We start from the raw sequence: 18,743 nt of genomic DNA, 5'->3' as shown, positions 1-18,743 counted from the left end.
TAGGTAGGAAGGAAAGAAGACCATAAAACTCGTCGGAGACATATCTGAACGGTGAGAACGACCGTATATAAATCAGATGTGGATGAAAGATGCAGTCTGGAAATAAATATTGCTGCAGGCATTAAGGTTTCTCAGCCTAAAAACTTAAAAATCGGATGGCAAGTGGTTCGATGGTTGACAAAGATGAGCACAGAAAATTACGTTAGCTTTTATTATTTATTTAACTTTTTTAATGGTTGCAACTAAGCGGGTGAAACCATTTTCCAACAACTACTTCGATTGCTGGATTTATTCTGGACTTTCCCCCTTATATGAGAACATTCTTTATATTCAGGCAGCAGAGAACTTTCCGAGTGATCTTCCAGGTATAGAAAATGTTGCGCTATGTCAACCTAGACGTCCACTCAAAAAGTTCGAATAATACATCACGATAATTCAAGAAAAGACTATCCTGATGTATCCTATCCCTATGTGCCCCGATGCAAAGTGAACTGCTGTACTCTTTGAAAACTATTGAGGCAGTCTCATCCTACAAGTAGGGTTACATCAGCCGGTTTGAAATTGTGGATTAGAAGAGCAAGCGCAAGACAACATCTGCAGTGTGCCCTACTGGCTAAGGATGATGTTATCCAGCTTATCCACTTCTCTATTTTATTCTTCTAAATTGAAAGATGATGAATTAGCCATAAACAATGGTCCGAACACAGGCTTGGATCTCTGGCAACCACCAGTTAACTGCCAGTCTCTCCACCAGTAGGTGAGGGAATATCTACGATAAGAAGAGTGATTGACTCGTTCCAAAAAGAAACGTGTCAATCACTCATCACTGGGCCCTTCTATCTCAGAAATATTCAACTGAAGAGGGTTCCAAATGGAAATTTCACTTCCGCTACCTCGCAAAAATGAAGGAGTGACTCCAACGTCTCCGACTATCCCAGCTATGGGTGGCGGTTGGCGAGAAGTTCGGAAATGTAACGGTGAAAACGCACAACTCCTCACATATCCAAGAATTTGAGAAATATGTCGGAGCCGTTAGACCACACGACGTATCAATTTAGGACTTATTTTAAGGTGCCCATTTAAAAAAGTACAAAATGTAGGCGCATAGGCTGACGACTTGGGTTAACGTGCTTATCACGCTGGAAGCTAATCACAACCCTTTTGCCTGGATCAGGAAACGAGGGTGTGTATTGTTAGGTATCCACAGCTTCCACGACAGCTTATCTTTGGTGTAAATAACTGGCAAAAACGACGATCGCTAATTGCTCTGCGTAGTAGTACGCAGCATCAACAGATCACATTGCGCTGCGTTCGCTTTACGCACCGCTTCTCACCGTCCAATAAGGTGTGAAACATGCCTCGCGGAGTCACGCTACCTCTGCTATTGCCTCTGTATAGAGTATCGATCGTTCGCGTATAGAGATATGACAAACGATTGCACACGAAATGCAATAATAAGTTTCCTCACAGTGCACAAACCAATCCAGTTCAAAATTTAATTAAAGCGTGAAGTGATGAAAATGCTTTCGAATGTACCGTAGTGTACTGTTGGTTCAGAAAGTTCTTTACTGAAGGTTTCGAATTTTGACGTCAGGTTGAATTCCGTCACAAAAGTTTTCGTAAGCAAGGCGAAGAAGTTTCAGCTTTTTGCTTGGAAAAGGATTTTTGGGAACTAGTTCTTAATCACTTCATCGCGAAAACAAAGGGCATTTGAAACATTGATGAAAGGCGAATGTTTTGCTGTATAGAGATGAAGATAATCTAGGCAATCATCAGCATTTTCACTTTCTTTATGGTTTTTCTTCTCACTTTATACGTTGCTAAGTTGTCATCTTTTTGTTCTTAGAACCTTTCTAGAAGAAAATTTCTACTAAGTAATTGCAATAGAAACACGGCGTACGACTTCGATGACGTGGTGATTTATGGGCATGGATTGATGATCACAGGTAGTCCAAGATATGACGGCTGTGGCCTACCGACAGCCTCTTCTGAAGGCATTTATTCGGCTGCACATAACCGGCTGTGGGTACCTAACGCCAGGAAGCGGTGGTAAGGGGAGATTAGTGTCTCACCGTGATACAAGTGAACTACGCCCTGATCTCTATTTACCTGTGGATCTAAACCTCGAAAATTTTTAAAAATCCTACATCTACAGATAGAAAGAAGTAATCAAATAGTACGGTAGTGCTACTGGTTTCAGAGGAGGCACAAATAGAGTCGGGTCAAAACGACATGAAGCCCGATGCAGTTGTGCAAGCGGTTACGGTCGAAGCGGTGTAGAGGAACAAGGGACTGAGACCCTTTGTTGGCGCCAGCCATCGCTGGACTTGGCGATAGTCCCACCTCGATTCCAGCCGCTAGCTTCACCGCACCGCATTGAGCGCAGCCGCTTACGCAAAGCACCGACCTTCATGTCGTTTTCACCCATCTCTACCTAAAACTGACTGAGATCTAGGCCTAATAAAAAAAAAGTATTGAAGGGGCGACGCTCATGCACAGTCTTCAGGAAGACTCCTCAAGCCACTCCGACCTTTAGGAAGCAATATTAATAAGATTATGATATATCAGAACACAAGCAGCAAGACCACAACATATCTCTACAAATCCAAAACAAATAAGAAAATAACAATAAACAAGAGATACGGATTAACACTGAGAACAATCTGGAACTGACTAGCGGGCCAGGATAGAGCGCCAAAGCACCACGAATTTCAAAATTGCGCGCCCAAACTCAAACTGTTTTGTTGGAGCACAAAAACATAAAGTCAAGCTGTCGTTATGGATTTTGTTCAACATTGGTGGAACGTGCCTCTATTAGTGAGGGAGACTTGTTCAACATACGGACGGCAATAAAAGACATCGTCAGTAGTGCTATTCAAGACTTGACGTTCAAGGAAGCAGGAGACTCGTAATGGTGTCTCTTCCGTGTCACTTTTGATGACTGTACACAAAAATCTAATTATTTCTTTTTTTTTAAAGTTTTCAAAGGAACTATTCATAACTTCAGATAAAGTGTAGTTGGAGAAGGGGGCACTCAACCGCGCTCTTATTGATCTGTATTCGACCTGGAATTGGAGCGCAAAAGAACGTCCATGGACCGCAAAGACCGTTCTAAGTTCTGAGCTCTGTTCATATGGAGGAAGCCAAACACATATATATATATATAAATATATATATATATATATATATATATATATATATATATATATATATATATATATATATATTATATATATATATATATATATATATATATATATATATATATATATATATACATACCACCCAAAACAGTTCACGCGTTAAAATAAGGGTTTGTTTTAAAGGTATCCCTCAATCTCTGTGATAAGGACAAATGAGCACTCTCAACTCGGAAATGTAGTCTCGCCAGTGTCGATAGAACTCATTTCTAAACGGAAAACACTAAGAAATCCCATAACGAGAACAAAAAAAAAACTAAATATTGACAAACATTAACAAACATAAGCCTAGTCACAAACTATGTACAACTCAACTACTTTATATAATGATAAATATTTCAGATAGTTAAAGGTATCACTCCACGAATCTGAGTTCTATTGCGGCGCGGGCACAAGGCTGGCGCGCTCCAATAGAACTCCTTGTGGAAAATAGTGCGCCGGGACACTCGAAGCCGTATCTTCCGGGCCGTTTTCTACGGCAACTAGGAAGAAATGGACGGAATCACCCTCCTCTCGATAATCTACGATCCCGTATACGAATAATCCACCGGAAATCCGTACCACTCCAGATTCGTGTGGTGATACCTTTAAGAAAATAGAATCAACGTAAATTCAATTGCTTCTAGTCTACAAATATTAAGAAAAGTACTCAAACTCAGTATCATCCACAAAACAAGGAATCCGCAGCTATGAAAAGTTCTCGTGCAACAAAACGATGACTGCAGATAACAGACCTATCCGTTCTTACTGTTCCCAGGATCTGGAGGGGATTTCGCAGGAAAACTTTGAACAAACAACAAATGGACCTCGATTTAGAGGAATAGTTGAATACAGATAGCACTCCTGATGCACACAACTGGTTCAGGCAGAAAGTTTTGTAATGTGGCGGATCTTATAGACCTTTAGCAATCCACATAGCGCTGAATGGTCCGAAACCTGCTAACTCACTGATATAGAAAAATGTACAAGTCAAATAAGGACCGTTGTGCTACTGTGGAAGGGGAGTAAAAAAAAACAAAATTTAGATTTGTCGGCGCTGTCGCTTGGTTTTCATTCACGTGACATTCTTATCGATTTAATGATAGTGGTCATGTGATTTCAGGATGGGCGGATGACCACGCCGATTCCAAGAAGTGCTTGGATAAATCCCTACAAACAACCTTTGAGAGAGGCTGAGAAAGTGAGTTGCTGTCATTTTATTAGGTTTAATCGAAAATATGTGCTTGTACATTGAGATAGCGGTTAGGATGTTTACGTGATCAAATTTTTATTATACAAATTTAATTAAGAATAGATTGACATAAAATAAATAAAATGAATTACTTCTTAAAGGCAATATGGACTCCATCACCGCTGTTAATAATGACAGAATATGTGCGATCATCGTTGAAAATCTGAAAATGTATCCTTATTAGCAAAAAAAAAAATCATGAAAATTTAGAACTAGGTGCGAGTATGGACCATCTTGTTCATTGCATCGATGGCTTTGACACTTTCGTTGAAAGTGGACGGATCCTGGGCAACTTCACCACCGCGCAGGGCCTGAAAGGTACATGTTTCTCTGTAGTTATAAATAAAGTGAGTATTAAAAAAATCCCGGGAAAAAATAAACAAAGTAGATAGTCAAAAATAGGCCATGTCAATATAGAGTCTGTCTCAGAGTTTTTTTTCTCGCGCAATCGGTTGCCGTACGTGCTGCGTCGCGTGCGGTTGTGCTGTTATTTGTTGATCTCGCACCGAAAAGGTAGTATCGATTAGCACATACGCGTTGCAATGGCCGCTTACGACATCCATTGGATCGATATCTTTCATTGAAATTGTTTATATGGACGAATTTAAGAAAAATAAGCTCTTCTCACGTTGTCAACCATTAGAACGCCGCCCTTCCTCAGTAGGATGACAACGCGTTCATAGTAGCCAGGATAGTTCTCCTGCAAAAAAAGAAACTGTACTGCTAGTAATGTAGCGTAAGATTGCGTACAATGAGCAGCAAGTTACCTTATCCGCATCGATAAAGGCAAAATCAAATGTGCCGCCTTGGCCGTCGGCAATCATTTTATCTTAAAATGTTTCTCATTTCAGAATAGGGATTTTCACCTTCAATTTCCACTTTCCACTTACCTAAACTTTCCATAGCAGGTGCTTGAACAGGAATGATCCTTTTAAAAACTTCTTTATCTTTTGATATTACAGGAACACCGATCTTATTGAAATTGTCATGTGTAATATCCAGCGTGTAGACCTTAACAGTTGGTTGAGAATAAATTAATGAATTAGGGGAAAAAAAGCTGCAAAGTCAATGAGCAGTTATATGTTTAATGCACATAGTCGTCACCAAATATGTTCAACCGCGCGGACGCGACGTGACGTGCAACGCTCTGCACGCTTGACGAGCACTCTCTGTTTTCTTTTAACTCTCCCAATCGATGGCAAATTACGCTCATCCGGTTGTACATAATCCGGTCAGACCATACCTCTGCTCCGTCTCCAGCTGCAAGCGCCCATGCTAAGGCCGAAGCACCAGTGAATGTTCCTATATCGATCGCTCTCTTACCTCCTATTAAATGAATGAAATTCATTCCAAATGTAAGTACCTGGAAGCAAAAAATTCCGTCTTTGGATTAACCTTCGGAAACAACATTTAAAGAGAGAAAAAAGACGGAATGAGATAAACCTCTGGCGCTCCCATCATCATTGCTGCTGGAGTATTCTTGAAGGTGTTTTCTTGAAGTTCTACTTGCAGCGGATGTTGTTTTACTGTTAGCTTAAAATAAGTTACTAAAATGTAAAGTTGAGCTGTTCATCTTCAGTTATACATGCATTCAAGTAGAGTTAAAAAGTGTTTTAAATGTTGAAGGAAAAAAAACCTCATTCGGCTAAATTCAAATTATGATTTTGCGAACGTAAATAAAACTCAGCCCTTGTGATGGGGTAACTCGTTACAATTATTATTTATCAATTTATTATTATGTATTAATACCTATTGTTTTTTTATTATTACGTAATAATATTAATCATAGTACTTAGTATACGATTACAATCCATTGTATACTAAACTTTTAATTTTGTCCTATTTTGTTGAGAAACACGTTGTCGACACCAAATGTGTTCATCCTCGTGAGCGCGACGCATGCCCTTCCTGTGCTTGACTTACGCTCCCACTTCTCTGCCCTGCTTCCAATCGATGGAACACCGCGATCATCTGGTTGAACACATTCTACACCGAAAATATAAAGTAAATCTCACTCGTGGAGTTAGGGCACTACCGGTCGATCGCAGATTTTATTTTATTTTTTGTTTTTTTTTCTCCTAAATTTCACCTCCTGTGGTCATGTGTACATGTATTGACGTGTACAGGTAGTGGAGAATCCAGATAGGATATCGAAAATTGGTTTTGTACTATTCTGATGGTTATTTTCTGAGCTTAGCCTTACTTCCGAGGGATTCCCAGTCCTCATTCATTCTGACCTACTGGAATATTGAGGGAGTGAAATCCTCGGGAGCCCTCTTTTTTTCTGTTGCCTTCAACTCCGGTTAGCACATATTTCAACCACCATAGATTCAGGTAATTCATTGTCAAGACTGTCAAAAGTGTAGTAGAAGGTAATTTACCATACTTCAGGATGTTATCCAGCAAGAGATAAAAAAAAATTAAATTGACATGCTTTTGCACAGTACTCAATCACTGGATCGACACGATGACCGATACTTTTTGAAACAGTTGTCATATTTGTAGTTGTGGACTCAGAGCAGTGGTTGTAACAGTTTCAAACCTGAAACGGACAAGAACTAAGTGTATAAAGTGCGTGGGCGGCTGCTTTATGGAAGGGAAATAAAAACAGTGAGGAAGAAAATCTTTCAGAGTTTCAAAAGAGTTTCAATAAAATGAAATGAAATAAAATAAACTTATGCTTAAGATAAATGTTTTTTTTTTCAAGTGATTCAACTGATATTTTAGCCGCATCAAGAGGTAAGAATTTCACGGAATTCATAGTCTCTACCGAGGAATGAGGTGAAAGAGGATTGAAATTGAAATTAGTTATTAATGTGAAGGAAATATCACCGAGAGCTGCAAATCTAACATTCCCTTTAGATTTCAAACTCTTCTTTTATATAGCAGTTACGGCGACTGAAAAAGTAGCCGGAATGAAGGGAACTCGTCAGCAACCAGCCATCACAGTTCAGAGATCAGGTACGGAAACAGCTTCGATGTGATGTTGATCTTATTGTGAATACATAGGTGTGCCACTAAAAGTACATTTATCAAGGCCGTGGTCGTATCTATCGCCGAGAAAATTGACGCTGATCTTTGAAATCCTGAAAAAAATGTGCTGAATTGCAGGATAAACAACATTTTAGGGCTGAGTCACTTATTTTGAACAGCACATAAATGATTTTTTTTAAATCCTTATGTCCTGAATCGGAGATGAGACGAGAAGCAAAAATGTCTGGATTCTTTTAGGAGATTACAAAGGTTGAATAAAATTACTAATTGTAGAATATAATATGAGGAAAGAAAAAAGAAAATAAAAGAGAAAGTATCGATTGTGGGCTATGATGTGGAAAAAAGATCTCGTATGAGAATTTTCCAGGTTTTTTAGCCGGAAAATCACCTGGCAACCGACCACACAATGTCCTAAAAACCACCAATATTGTTATAACTGAAATATCGTTTCTATTTTATGACACAGCTGTGAGCGTCTAAAAATAAGTAAAAAGAAATAAATACATGAATATTGTGTCGACCGTGCAACACTTCTGATTCTCGTCATAAGGTTTTTTCAACCTTAATACTGGTTTCTATGTAAACAAACTCTAATACTTGCCTTTTTTTCACGGAACAGAGGCAATCCTTGCACACCTGTACTTTTAACAGAACGTTTTAACTTTTTTACTTCCGAGGAAGACCGAAAAGTTAGGTGGGAAAGAAGAGGAAGATGTATTTAAAAAGGAGAGTAGTCCTCAATATCCAATTTGTATATATATATATACATATAAAATTTATTTTAATAGAAAACTTCTCGTTTTTATTAATAAAACATCCAATCACTCCTTCCAGAAAGGATCAATACTTCCACATCGGAAGCTTAAAAAAACAGGAAAAACTATGACAATAACCAATATTCATATTAATGTCAGAATACCCCAAATTTAAGACATTTTGTGATCAAATTGTCAAAAACAGTATAGAGATCCAGGGAGAATACTTCCAGAAAAAAGTGTTGAAACTGTCAGTGGAATATCAATATAAATTTTTTTTTGTGAGGGAAAAGATTCCACGTTGAAACGGTCACACTACCCTTATGGAATTTTAAACTACCTTTTCGGATTGAAATGACAACTAGACAATTTTTTTAGGATTTGATTAACGCAAAACTTCGATCATTCAAACATGAAATCTTTACATCTTCAAAAAATCGATAAAATATCGTGTCGGACAACCACATTTTCCAGTGACAACATAATGCCCTTTTTTCGGTAGGGAGGAAAAATTTTATGTGTTGCAGGCTCTTATGCACAGGGAATTTCCCTTATAAAAAATACTTTTGTAATTTTTTTGACCTCAAAATCCACGTGAATTTTGTGAGGATTCCTTTCGTTCTATTCCTTGCACTTCCTGAAAAACTCGAGATATTTCGAATATTCGAAAACTAACAACGTATCGTATTTGTTGATCACCCCTAGTCCAGTTGAGACCGATCACTGTCTGGAATGAAAAATGATGTCATTGAAGATATCCATGATGTTCACAGGGAATATTCCAGAAAAAAAAAGTAAGAAAGAGTAATAGAGGGATGTTAATGGATTTTTATGAAAGAGAAAGAAAAATGTGTGCCTTTTTTTATCTCTGGGGACGACAATGATGTTGGAATTTTGATCTACACTGTCAATAAATCTATAGCGCGGGCTCGCAATCGCGATTGAAACGACTGTATTGATTGGAATTTCTTTCCTTACTAAGTGGTAAGTACGAACAAAATCTTTTTTAAACTCATTTACTCTTATTGTTCTAATTTTTCTTCTAAATTCTAATCTGGTTATTTATTTCCAGTTGAATGACGGGGCTTGTTCTTTTTTTTTTACAAGAACTATTTTATTCTCCAGAACTTTGAAGAATTGTGGTGAAATTCTTGGATAATAATTTGATTCTCTTCACGGTTCCTTCATTTCGGATTTCACAGGATTGTTATGAAGATTTAAAGAGTGTTGAGAGTTTGTCGTTGTGAATGTTTTTTTTTTGTAAAAGAAGGAAAAAAGAAAGAGAGACTCACTGCTCCGCGGTTTTCGTGGCGCTTACTTTGTGCCTTCCGCCATTAAAGCTTGGTTGGCCTGCGGAGGCTTCGAACCATCGCTATGGGAATTTCTTATTCCAACGTTATATTGGGCAGCCAAGGATTTCGTCTTTGATCCCTTATCACCTTTTAAAGCATCTTCGACAGAACATTTGAAAATAACAACTAAAGAAAAAATAAAGTGATTTCTTCTTATTCTTCGTCAAAAAAGACAAAAAGACATGATTCCTTCAGTGTGATTTTTTAGGAATTCTTTCCGTGTGACTTTTAGATGTCTTTGTTTGCTAATTACAAATGAGTGTCTCCAAAATGAGTCTTGAGGTGTCCATGGCTAATGAAGGATTAAGTTTAGTGATTGATAGTTTTGGAGATCAATAGGAGCATTGTTAGTTAGAATTACTTGAAAAATTTGCACAACTGTTCAGTTTCATAAACTAACATCAATAGTCAATCAATATATTTCAATTGTCATCAAATCACAATCTCACTAATCCTGGATTTCATTACAGTTATTTTATGGTTTGGACGATTTTTCAGTGCTTTGATGAGTCATGTTGTTTTTGAAGCCGAATTCGTTACGGCAATGTCGTTCATACTAGTCATACAAGTCGCATAATGAATGAATTTGTCGTGGGCGAGATGTGACGACATCGTCGCCACTTGTTTGAATAGGACTTTTTTCCCTCACCTGGTCGTATGTAAAGCACAAAGATTAGGAACAGTCGTGAGGCGATGAGTATGAGGTTCAAAATGTTGCTGCCGTCGCCATCGGAGGATTAACATTGTCTTTTTGACGCGCTGAACTGTACCAAATGGTCGAAATTTCCGTTTTGTACAAACAGAGCGACGAAGAACAGAGTACGTAATACTTCCTGGATGCCATTCCATTTGTGTGGGTGGTATTTGTTTCGAGTTCTCCAGGTGCACAACGATGAAAATGTGTCCGGTTGAAAACTATTCAACAAGTGAAGAAAAAAAAAAAAAGAAAAAGAAGAGAGGAATTGGACTGATTCTCTGATGTCATCGCTGCAGTTGGTTGTAAGAATGAGCTGTGCACCAAAGAGACCTGAAGACGTGAAAAAAAAGAAGAAAAGAAGAGAAAACAGCAGAAAAAACGAGCCGTAAGCCGTGAATTCGGCAGAAAATCGAGCCTTTGTTTTTCGAAATTGGCTGCTTTACCTCAAAACTCATGATTCAGTTCCATATCCCATTCTATGATTCCACAAAAAACGCCAATGCGTAGTGAAGGTGATAAAGTTTACGGAAATATATTTTTTCCCAACGAACTAAACTAATCAAGCCGTGGAATTTGGGAACTTCAAAGGAAGCATTTCAAAACGTAATTTTTTTTTAATATTCCGCACCAAGGATAACCACACTATCGAAAAATTAAAGGATAACAGAGTGTATCTGCTGATTTTTACTTTTATATTTTGTTATGCGACAACAGTTGTGAGATATTAAATGGTAAGGTTCGGATGGATGTGAATTTAATGGAGTAGAAACACACGATTTGCTAGAAAGGTGCACTAAAAGCAATCAAAAGTATCATTGGTAGCCAGAAATATTGAAGTAAAAAAATTAGTAGATTTTAGCATTAAGCGGAAGAAACTCGAAACGTTACGCAGAGAACAGTAAAAATAGAACAATTCATTTACCTTTTTCAAATATTACATTTTTAATGTGCAAGCAGACCAAACAGATGTAGGTTTCCTATCAAAAAATTGCTATTTTCTATTCACTTCTGTCTTTTTCTTTCTGTAAGTAAGACTGGATAGAAACGAGCTCTTCAAAAATACAAAAAAAAATATTCAAAAATAGATTCTCTTTTTTGTTATTTTTTTTCCAGAGAAACAGTTAATGAAACTGATGTTGAGAAAAAGCGGGTGACGCATCTGTCAAAATTTTCCCTATAAAGTAGTTATTATCGTTTACTTGTGAAAACAATAACGTTCCTTTAGTGCTAACATTCTCTTCAGACGCGTTATTATCTAAAACATATTTGTTTTAATGAATAAGCTGATTGAATAAGCTTATGTTTGTGCATTCCGTTTCTTTTAGAAATTGCTTGTATAAAATAATGCGGCCAGAATTGCATATCATTTTTTTTAAAGGATTGCTTCTTTCTTTTATCTTAAAAGCACATCTATTTAATAGAGTTTGTTAATTGGCCAGTATCGTTCACAGTTACCTCGAAGGGAAAAAAAAAACCCGGCAAATAAAACGGTTGAAGAGTTAACGATTCATGTGTCGCACCCTTGATGTTTATGTTTCCTCTTTGACCGTTGCCGTCGTGAAAAGAATCCTTACGTTTGTTGTCCGAAAGGGTGGCACCGCTTTACGTTTCTTACTCATCGAATCTGTTTTCCTATTAAACGAACCAGTACAATAAACAAGGTCCGATCTTTTTCACAGGATTAACGAATCGAATTTGAGTCATACCGCTTTCATATAATTGCTCTAAATATTGAGAGTTATGGATTATTTGCAATTCAGGGAGAGAAATGTTATTTTGGGTGCATAAAATTAAGAAATCCAATAAAAATATAAATAATATATAATAAATATAAAATTAAATTAAAAAATAATATATAATAATAAATATAAAATTAAGAAAAGAAAAGAAGAAATAGAGAGTTAAGAAATCCCCTAAGAATCCAGTGATTTTCACGGTTACTTGAGGTCAGATCATCGATCGATCTGATCTACGTTGTTTCTGATTTGCGTCCTTGAATTTTTCGGAAGCTCAACAAAGCCATAGAAATCTGAATTGTTCAACGTTGAGTTTGTAAAGAAGACAAAAACTTCATTGACAACCAGAACTTTGTCACTTTCTTTAAAGAATTTTTTAAAACTACATTTCTAGAATTCGCACGTATTTTACGTGCATATTTCATACGAGAATGATTCAATTCCAATTCAAATTCATTTCAACGTCGAAAATAGATTATTGTCAGGGGACTAAGGTGAGATATGCTGAGTAACTACTGAAAAAGTTCGTTCCATGCTCCAGAAACGCAGTTATTCAGTATTTGCAGAGAACTACAACATTTTTTCTCCTATTGACACCCTTACGGAACCCCGGCGAAGCCCGCCCTCAAAACAGTGCGTATTTAGGGCGGAAGCGGAGTGACGAGGGCTCATAGGGTCGTTATCTGATAGAGCTTCAAGTTTTCCCCATCATCTGCAATTCTTCCCAAATATAGCCTGTTCCAGAACATTTCCTCCTAATTCCTTATTTCTTTGCTGCAAAAATGATTTAAAGAATTTTTTTAAACAAATAATTTTCCAGGATGAAAGATACTTTCGCACTGTCACCAGATAACCTCAAAGATATACGCATAGATGATATGGATGCACCTCCAAAATTGAAAACAGTTGGTTTTGTTGGATTCAGGGATATTCATGGATCAGCAGGATAATGAGTATCGTTTTCAGTTCAAATCACATTCTATACCGGTATCGAAAACGTTTCCACAACGTCGTGAAAGCAAAGTTGAGATGTTTAAAAAATCAATTAAAAAAAGTTTCAAAGGAAGTTTGAAGAGGTAAATAACTATTTTTTGATTATTTTTGAAACACTAAAACTGTACATAATCATGTCACGAAATTACTGTAGTTCCCGTACTATCCATTTTATATCTTTAGAGGTGGGATAAATTTTTTTTTTGGAATTTCTATAAACTTCTGAGTTGATGGTTGATATGTTTGATTTATTTTCCTATGGATTTTTATAAGTGTGACCGGTTTCCAGAGAGTTTTTTTTCCCAGTTTCCAATCGTTCCCAAGTAGTCCTCGATATTATTCGTAGTTCAGAGCAGAAATGCATAACCGTGTGTTTAGACTCGAGTCATATGCGGGTAGGGTGGCGAAACCAGCGAATCACTACATCAGATGGAATCTGTTGTTCACATTCCTAATATTTTTCTTTATTTCATCGTCGATATGGATTCCAGCAATTCCTGCGCTTAACGTAAGCGACTCTTCCTTTGAATTGTTACTTTCTATCTCTTCCCATTTTTAAGCCCTTTCATAAGTTTTCCATTCCAGGATTTCGCCTTAGAAATTGTTGTCATAACTTGTTCGATTCTGCACATTCTCTGGATCATCGCCGTTTTTAATGCGCTGAGGTATACATGGCGTCTTAGACGTTACGCCTCTCATAAAATTGATCTTAACAAGGTTTGTCTTGACAGAACGTCAACATCAGAAGTGCTATTGTTAACCGGCTGGTTTTATTTAGGTTCATAATCCGGAAAAAATCCAAGTGAAACATTTGGTGGGGATTTGTATCTACAAGGAACCGCTGCAACTAATTATGGATACTGTGGATAGGTTAGAGATAGATAAAAGGGTCTTACAACAGTAATATGAGGTGCTATTGTTATAGCATTGCCTCACAGCCGGATGCCAAATTGAAAATCACTTGTCTCGTCGGGATGGAAGGAGGAACTCCTGAAAAGGAAGAGGTAGGATCTGAGACGAATTCTCTGATCTATCGGACTTCTATTTTCTTCCATCTTTAGAAGAAACGACTTCTCCACGAAAAATACGATTCGAAGTTCGATCGCTTCATAGTTACTTTCCATCCGAAAGGTCTGGCTGGAGATATACCCGGTGAGCATCATGGAACTACTATCCTCTCAGTTTCCTCAAAACTCCCTACATTTCCTTCCGTCCGAGAGATCCATCCTCTCTAATTCAGGAAAATGCTCGAATTTTAACTATGCTTGCCGTCAAGCTGTTAAACAACTAAGACTAGACAAGGTTTGCTCCTCCACTTCCTCTCGAATGCTTACGGCAGTAGAGTTGGCCTCTTCTAGGACTACCCTCTGGATAAGGCCGACCATAAAGTGGAGCTCCTCGTGACAACTGGTGATTGTGATTCGATTTTTGGTGAAAGATACTTCGATGCAATGGAAGAGGACTACTGGAAACTCACTGCTGAGGTACACAAAGTTTTCTGCTTTCATACGGAAATAATTTTTCATATTTTAATACTTTATAGCAACGACTTTCTACTATTTGGCAGTCTCCGCTTTTCTACTGTATTAATCTGGACAAGTCCCCGTTTTTTGTGAGAGTTACTGGTTTGCTGAGGTGCGTTTTGATCACTTTTCATTTCCATCATCCTCTGATGTTTACCAACTAAACATTTCCTAAATTATTTCCACATTGTACGTCTGCCTACCGTATTCTAGGGAACAGGTCCAATGGCAATTTTTACTATTTTAGAGCTTTCTTCATGATAGGCTATCTGATCCCATGGAATATCAACACAATGAGCATTTTTTCCCTAAGTCTAACGTTGCTTGAGGCTGGAGAATACACACATCCAGGATATCAGGTAATATTTTAGATTTCATGCACGTCATTCATCAGTACGTGATTCCCGGAACGAATGAATTTTTTTTTCTCATCGCTACGAATAATTAGTGGTCTTTAAAGAGCCTCAAAGAGCGTTTAGGGACCGCAATGAGTCAGAGGTTTAATGTTAGACAGCGGTAATAATCGTTCCAATAATATGTAGAACGAATCCAGACAGCACAGAATAAATTTAGCTGAAATATTTAGGGCAGATTGTTTGGATAGATGTATCCATAATCATGCGTCATCTTCAGTGAAAATTCTACGCAGACGTTATCTAAGAGTGAGATAAAAGAAATTTGTTTGTGTAATGTCGTCACCAAATATTTATAAAATGCGTGGGTTATGCTAACGAAACGTTAAGCGTAAGATGTCTTGTTTATGTGAATTGTGGAGATTTGTGGAACGTGTCAACAGAGTTTCGCCTGATGCCTCCCACATTTTTATGATGTGGCGCAGTTATCGTGGAAAGAGTACGGGGAAAAAAAAACAAGGATTTTCCTCGTTCCAATGAAAAGTGATGGAAAATGACGTATACCGTTGCAAAAGTGTACGTGTTTCTAAATAAGTGGATATTCAAGGTTCCCTTAAACTTAAGATAATTTTTCGGGCAACAAAACAAAATTAGATCATTTTTTTTCGAAAATTTGATAGTTTAGAATAGCACAAATATCTATGATTTCAACTAGTTTCTCCCAATCAACCAATTGATAGAAAATTTGCGTTTGATTGAAAATTTGGGGACGGTGAGCTTTTAGAAATTTTTTAAAGAAAAGTGGAAATTTTTCATATACTTTCTTGTGTGCTGTTAAACAATTTGGAATTAATTACTGTTCCTGGTGAAACAACCCCGAGGTATTCACAGTCTTGTATTGCATCCTTAAATTGATAGATAGGACGGGTGAAAATCCTGGTCTGATACTAGTTACATGCGACAGAATGTCCACTAATATAACATGATGGAAACTGGGTTCTTTCCAGAAGAGTCTACCATAACATCCTCATATCTCTTAGAGAATTGTTGATTTAAGAACTTGATGGACTCGAGAATTTGAGAATTTTAACATTTGCTCGAATTCTTCGGTTCGTTTTGAAATTCAACCATTCAGATACTCGAGAATTTACCGCTCGAACATTCCACAAAGATATGTGGAGCACAAGTTTTGATTCTAGCACGGTGGCGTACCGTAGCACCTACAATATTCCCGCTGATCCTTGATAGAGCTCCATATCAGCCACAAATCATTCCTGACTGCTAATTGCTGTTTTTTAAAGAAAAATATATGGGAAATATATGGGCTACTCCTATAAAATCTTACAAATTTTAAGCGCTCTGTATTTTAGGGCATTGGATTTCCAGGGGAACTTCCCCCTTACTTTTTACCTCATTTTTATGTTTATTTCCTGTTTAGTATCCATAGTTCTTTTCACTTTGTTAATTTAGCCCTTTTTTACAGTAAAATCATTTGCAAATAACTAGTTTCGCGTGAATTGAAAATTTGTTCCGTTTATGTATGGAGTAGAAATCAATTATGAGAACATTTACACGTTTTTGAGTTTATGACTTTTTATAAGGGTCTTTTCTTTTGATCTACTTCTGCAAAAAACGTTTTTCTGAACGTCTTCATGGATCGATTTCACCTCTTTAATCGATAAATTTTCAGATGGACGACATTATTGCATTAATTAGATGGTCATTATCAGTTAGACGAAAATGTATAATCCGTGCAATTCCGGTAGCTACCCTTAGTGGTCCAACAAGTGGTAAGAATCAGTCACGCTTACACAGTTTTTGTTATTTAGATTGAATCGATCGATTCTGATATTTTTTTCAGGTAAAAATTACATTGATGAATGGTATGAATGGGCTCGACAGATTCGTAGATGGACAATTGGTGCAGCCGAGGTGTGAATTTATTATTAGCTCTTTGTTCCAGTGTATAATCTTTAGAGTTTTATTTTTGCCAACTTTAGGTGTTCCACTACTTTGTTATAAAATTCTTCCGACTTCCGGCTATGGTTTCATTTTCGTTTGCCGCAAAATTTGTTTTCTACTATGGTTTCCTCCTATGCATAGCTTCGGTGTACACGATAGTAGCACCGCTTGTTGTGAGTTGACGTTATTCTTACGGTAATTAAGCAGTAATAGATTAAGTAGTAAATAGTAATAGTAACAGTAATAGTACTAATAACAGTAATATTAGTAGTATAATACATAATAGTAGTAGAAGTAACAGTAATAGATTTTAAAAGTGATATAATAATATTTTAGACGCCTGCTATGCTGAGTGCTGTTAACCATGGTGTTTGGGGTTTGGTGATCCCGTCTCAAAATGTATTTACATGGATTATGCTTGGATTTCTTGGACTACAGTACATTTGGTTCTTCTTTGTGTTCTTGGTGAACTATTTATGTGAGCCTGTAAGTTATCACAAAAGTTGTATTGATGAATATTGGACAAATCTACCAGATCCATAATTTTTCACTCTTTTTGATCCTCTTTAGGTTTTCCCAGCCGGAACAAAAGATAAAACTGGATTTATTCGTAATGTATTCCATCTAATAATGGCATGGCCAACAATAACAATGTACTGTATAGTGGAATTGGTAGCATTCCTGGAGGTGAACTATCCACAGTTTCCGTTTAGTTCTTCAAGTGTCACCTGGTAAAAGCGGTTTCAGGTGACTGTACGGGGAAAATCCGTTTGCTCTCATAACGCTTCCAAGAAGGATAATCTGGTTGCACCGGTCAGTACTGTACCTGACCGGATGGAGGTGTAATCCTGAGCCATAATAAAAACATACTGCGGGTTGTTTTAAGGACATTTTACTTTTATATGCCTTTACGTCCTAATAATAAATACTATCCTTGATTGTTTTGTATATTTGAGAAGTGTTGGTCTCGAAAAAAAATTCTGGATGAGGGGTTGGATACATTCTGACTGTTGAAGAAAGCCTTATGGAGAAGCAGCATCAATGAAATGACCAATGCAGAGAAAAGTAGAGGGTACAGTAGCACAAAAATGCAAAAAAAAAAAATTAATTGCGTAGGTAATTAGGTGGCAATTTGTTCTGGGATGTTTTTCCTTCAAAAAGTATACATCAGTTGTATTCACTCTTCAGTAAGGATGAAAGGAAAAGAGAGGAAATGATGGAGGAAAGTAGAAAGTAAGGGAATATCATCAAATTTTGGCCCTCAAATGAATTTCCCAACCGATTCAATCGAATTTCGAATTAATCCCAGAATTATGTACCTTTCAACAGGTGAAATCTCCATTCTGTTAGTTTTTTTTTTTGCAAAAAAAAAACAGACTTTTCAATTATCTTGCATGTAAAAGTATGTTTAAGAGACTACCTAACTTTTTATTGCTTAGTCCGGATAAATTGACTCCGGACTTTAAAAGAAAACGTGAACGTAGAAAAAAAAGGAGAAAAGACCGGAAACGTGCATCATTTTGTTGGTTAAGTCAATAAAGCAGCAAAGTCAATGAAGGTTCACTTCGATTTCTGTCATCGGTTCATTTCTTTTAGTCGTGTCCATTGAAATATATCTAGTTTCGTGATGTTTTCTCATCCGATTCCATTTCAGTTGTAAGCGCTTAAAATTGACATTATTTCACATGTATTTTCGTGTATGACAGGTTATTAGATCCGGAAACAGGATCCACTGGTAGGAGCAGTATAAATGTAATGTTGCAGTGTTACATATGGTCAGTGATCTGACATTTCGTTGACCAGGCTTTTTTTAAATACTTTTTTATACTAGTTTCCTTCCTAAAGTGACTAATGTTCTACTAAGCTAACTATGACATATTCTTACTGTAGCACAAGGAAAAGGGACAGTAAGAATAGCAAAAACCTATGAAACGACATTTTTGTGTT

At 37.1% G+C, this 18,743-nt stretch overlaps 3 protein-coding genes across 3 annotated transcripts; 2 read left to right on the top strand and 1 right to left on the bottom strand.

Annotated features, from left to right (window-relative positions):
• Positions 1–4,519: 4,519 nt before the first annotated feature.
• Positions 4,520–6,928, bottom strand: RB195_026240 (uncharacterized protein; the record flags this gene model as incomplete). The annotated part of the gene is made up of 8 exons (XM_064214698.1): positions 4,520–4,594; positions 4,662–4,742; positions 5,060–5,131; positions 5,199–5,260; positions 5,322–5,442; positions 5,675–5,794; positions 5,875–5,964; positions 6,866–6,928. 8 exons carry the CDS (start codon positions 6,926–6,928, stop codon positions 4,520–4,522), a joined length of 684 nt encoding a protein of 227 aa, XP_064070579.1.
• Positions 6,929–7,121: 193 nt separating this feature from the next.
• Positions 7,122–7,535, top strand: RB195_026239 (uncharacterized protein; the record flags this gene model as incomplete). Its single annotated transcript, XM_064214697.1, has 3 exons — positions 7,122–7,170; positions 7,318–7,392; positions 7,441–7,535. 3 exons carry the CDS (start codon positions 7,122–7,124, stop codon positions 7,533–7,535), a joined length of 219 nt encoding a protein of 72 aa, XP_064070578.1.
• A 5,251-nt stretch (positions 7,536–12,786) lies between these two features.
• On the top strand, positions 12,787–17,642 carry RB195_026238 (uncharacterized protein; the record flags this gene model as incomplete). The annotated part of the gene is made up of 17 exons (XM_064214696.1): positions 12,787–12,870; positions 12,932–13,041; positions 13,337–13,466; positions 13,544–13,675; positions 13,737–13,828; positions 13,884–13,962; positions 14,020–14,110; positions 14,199–14,260; positions 14,317–14,442; positions 14,502–14,593; positions 14,729–14,840; positions 16,525–16,624; positions 16,696–16,766; positions 16,835–16,969; positions 17,133–17,282; positions 17,367–17,483; positions 17,544–17,642. The coding sequence occupies 17 exons, from the start codon at positions 12,787–12,789 to the stop codon at positions 17,640–17,642; spliced, it is 1,782 nt and encodes a 593-aa protein (XP_064070577.1).
• Between the last annotated feature and the right edge of the window lie 1,101 nt (positions 17,643–18,743).

This window comes from Necator americanus, chromosome X, assembly GCF_031761385.1.
Source record: "Necator americanus strain Aroian chromosome X, whole genome shotgun sequence".
In the NCBI taxonomy this organism is placed as follows: Eukaryota; Metazoa; Nematoda; class Chromadorea; order Rhabditida; family Ancylostomatidae; genus Necator; species Necator americanus.
Note: the sequence above shows the minus strand (reverse complement) of the source record. Positions and strands in the feature narration are given on the sequence as shown.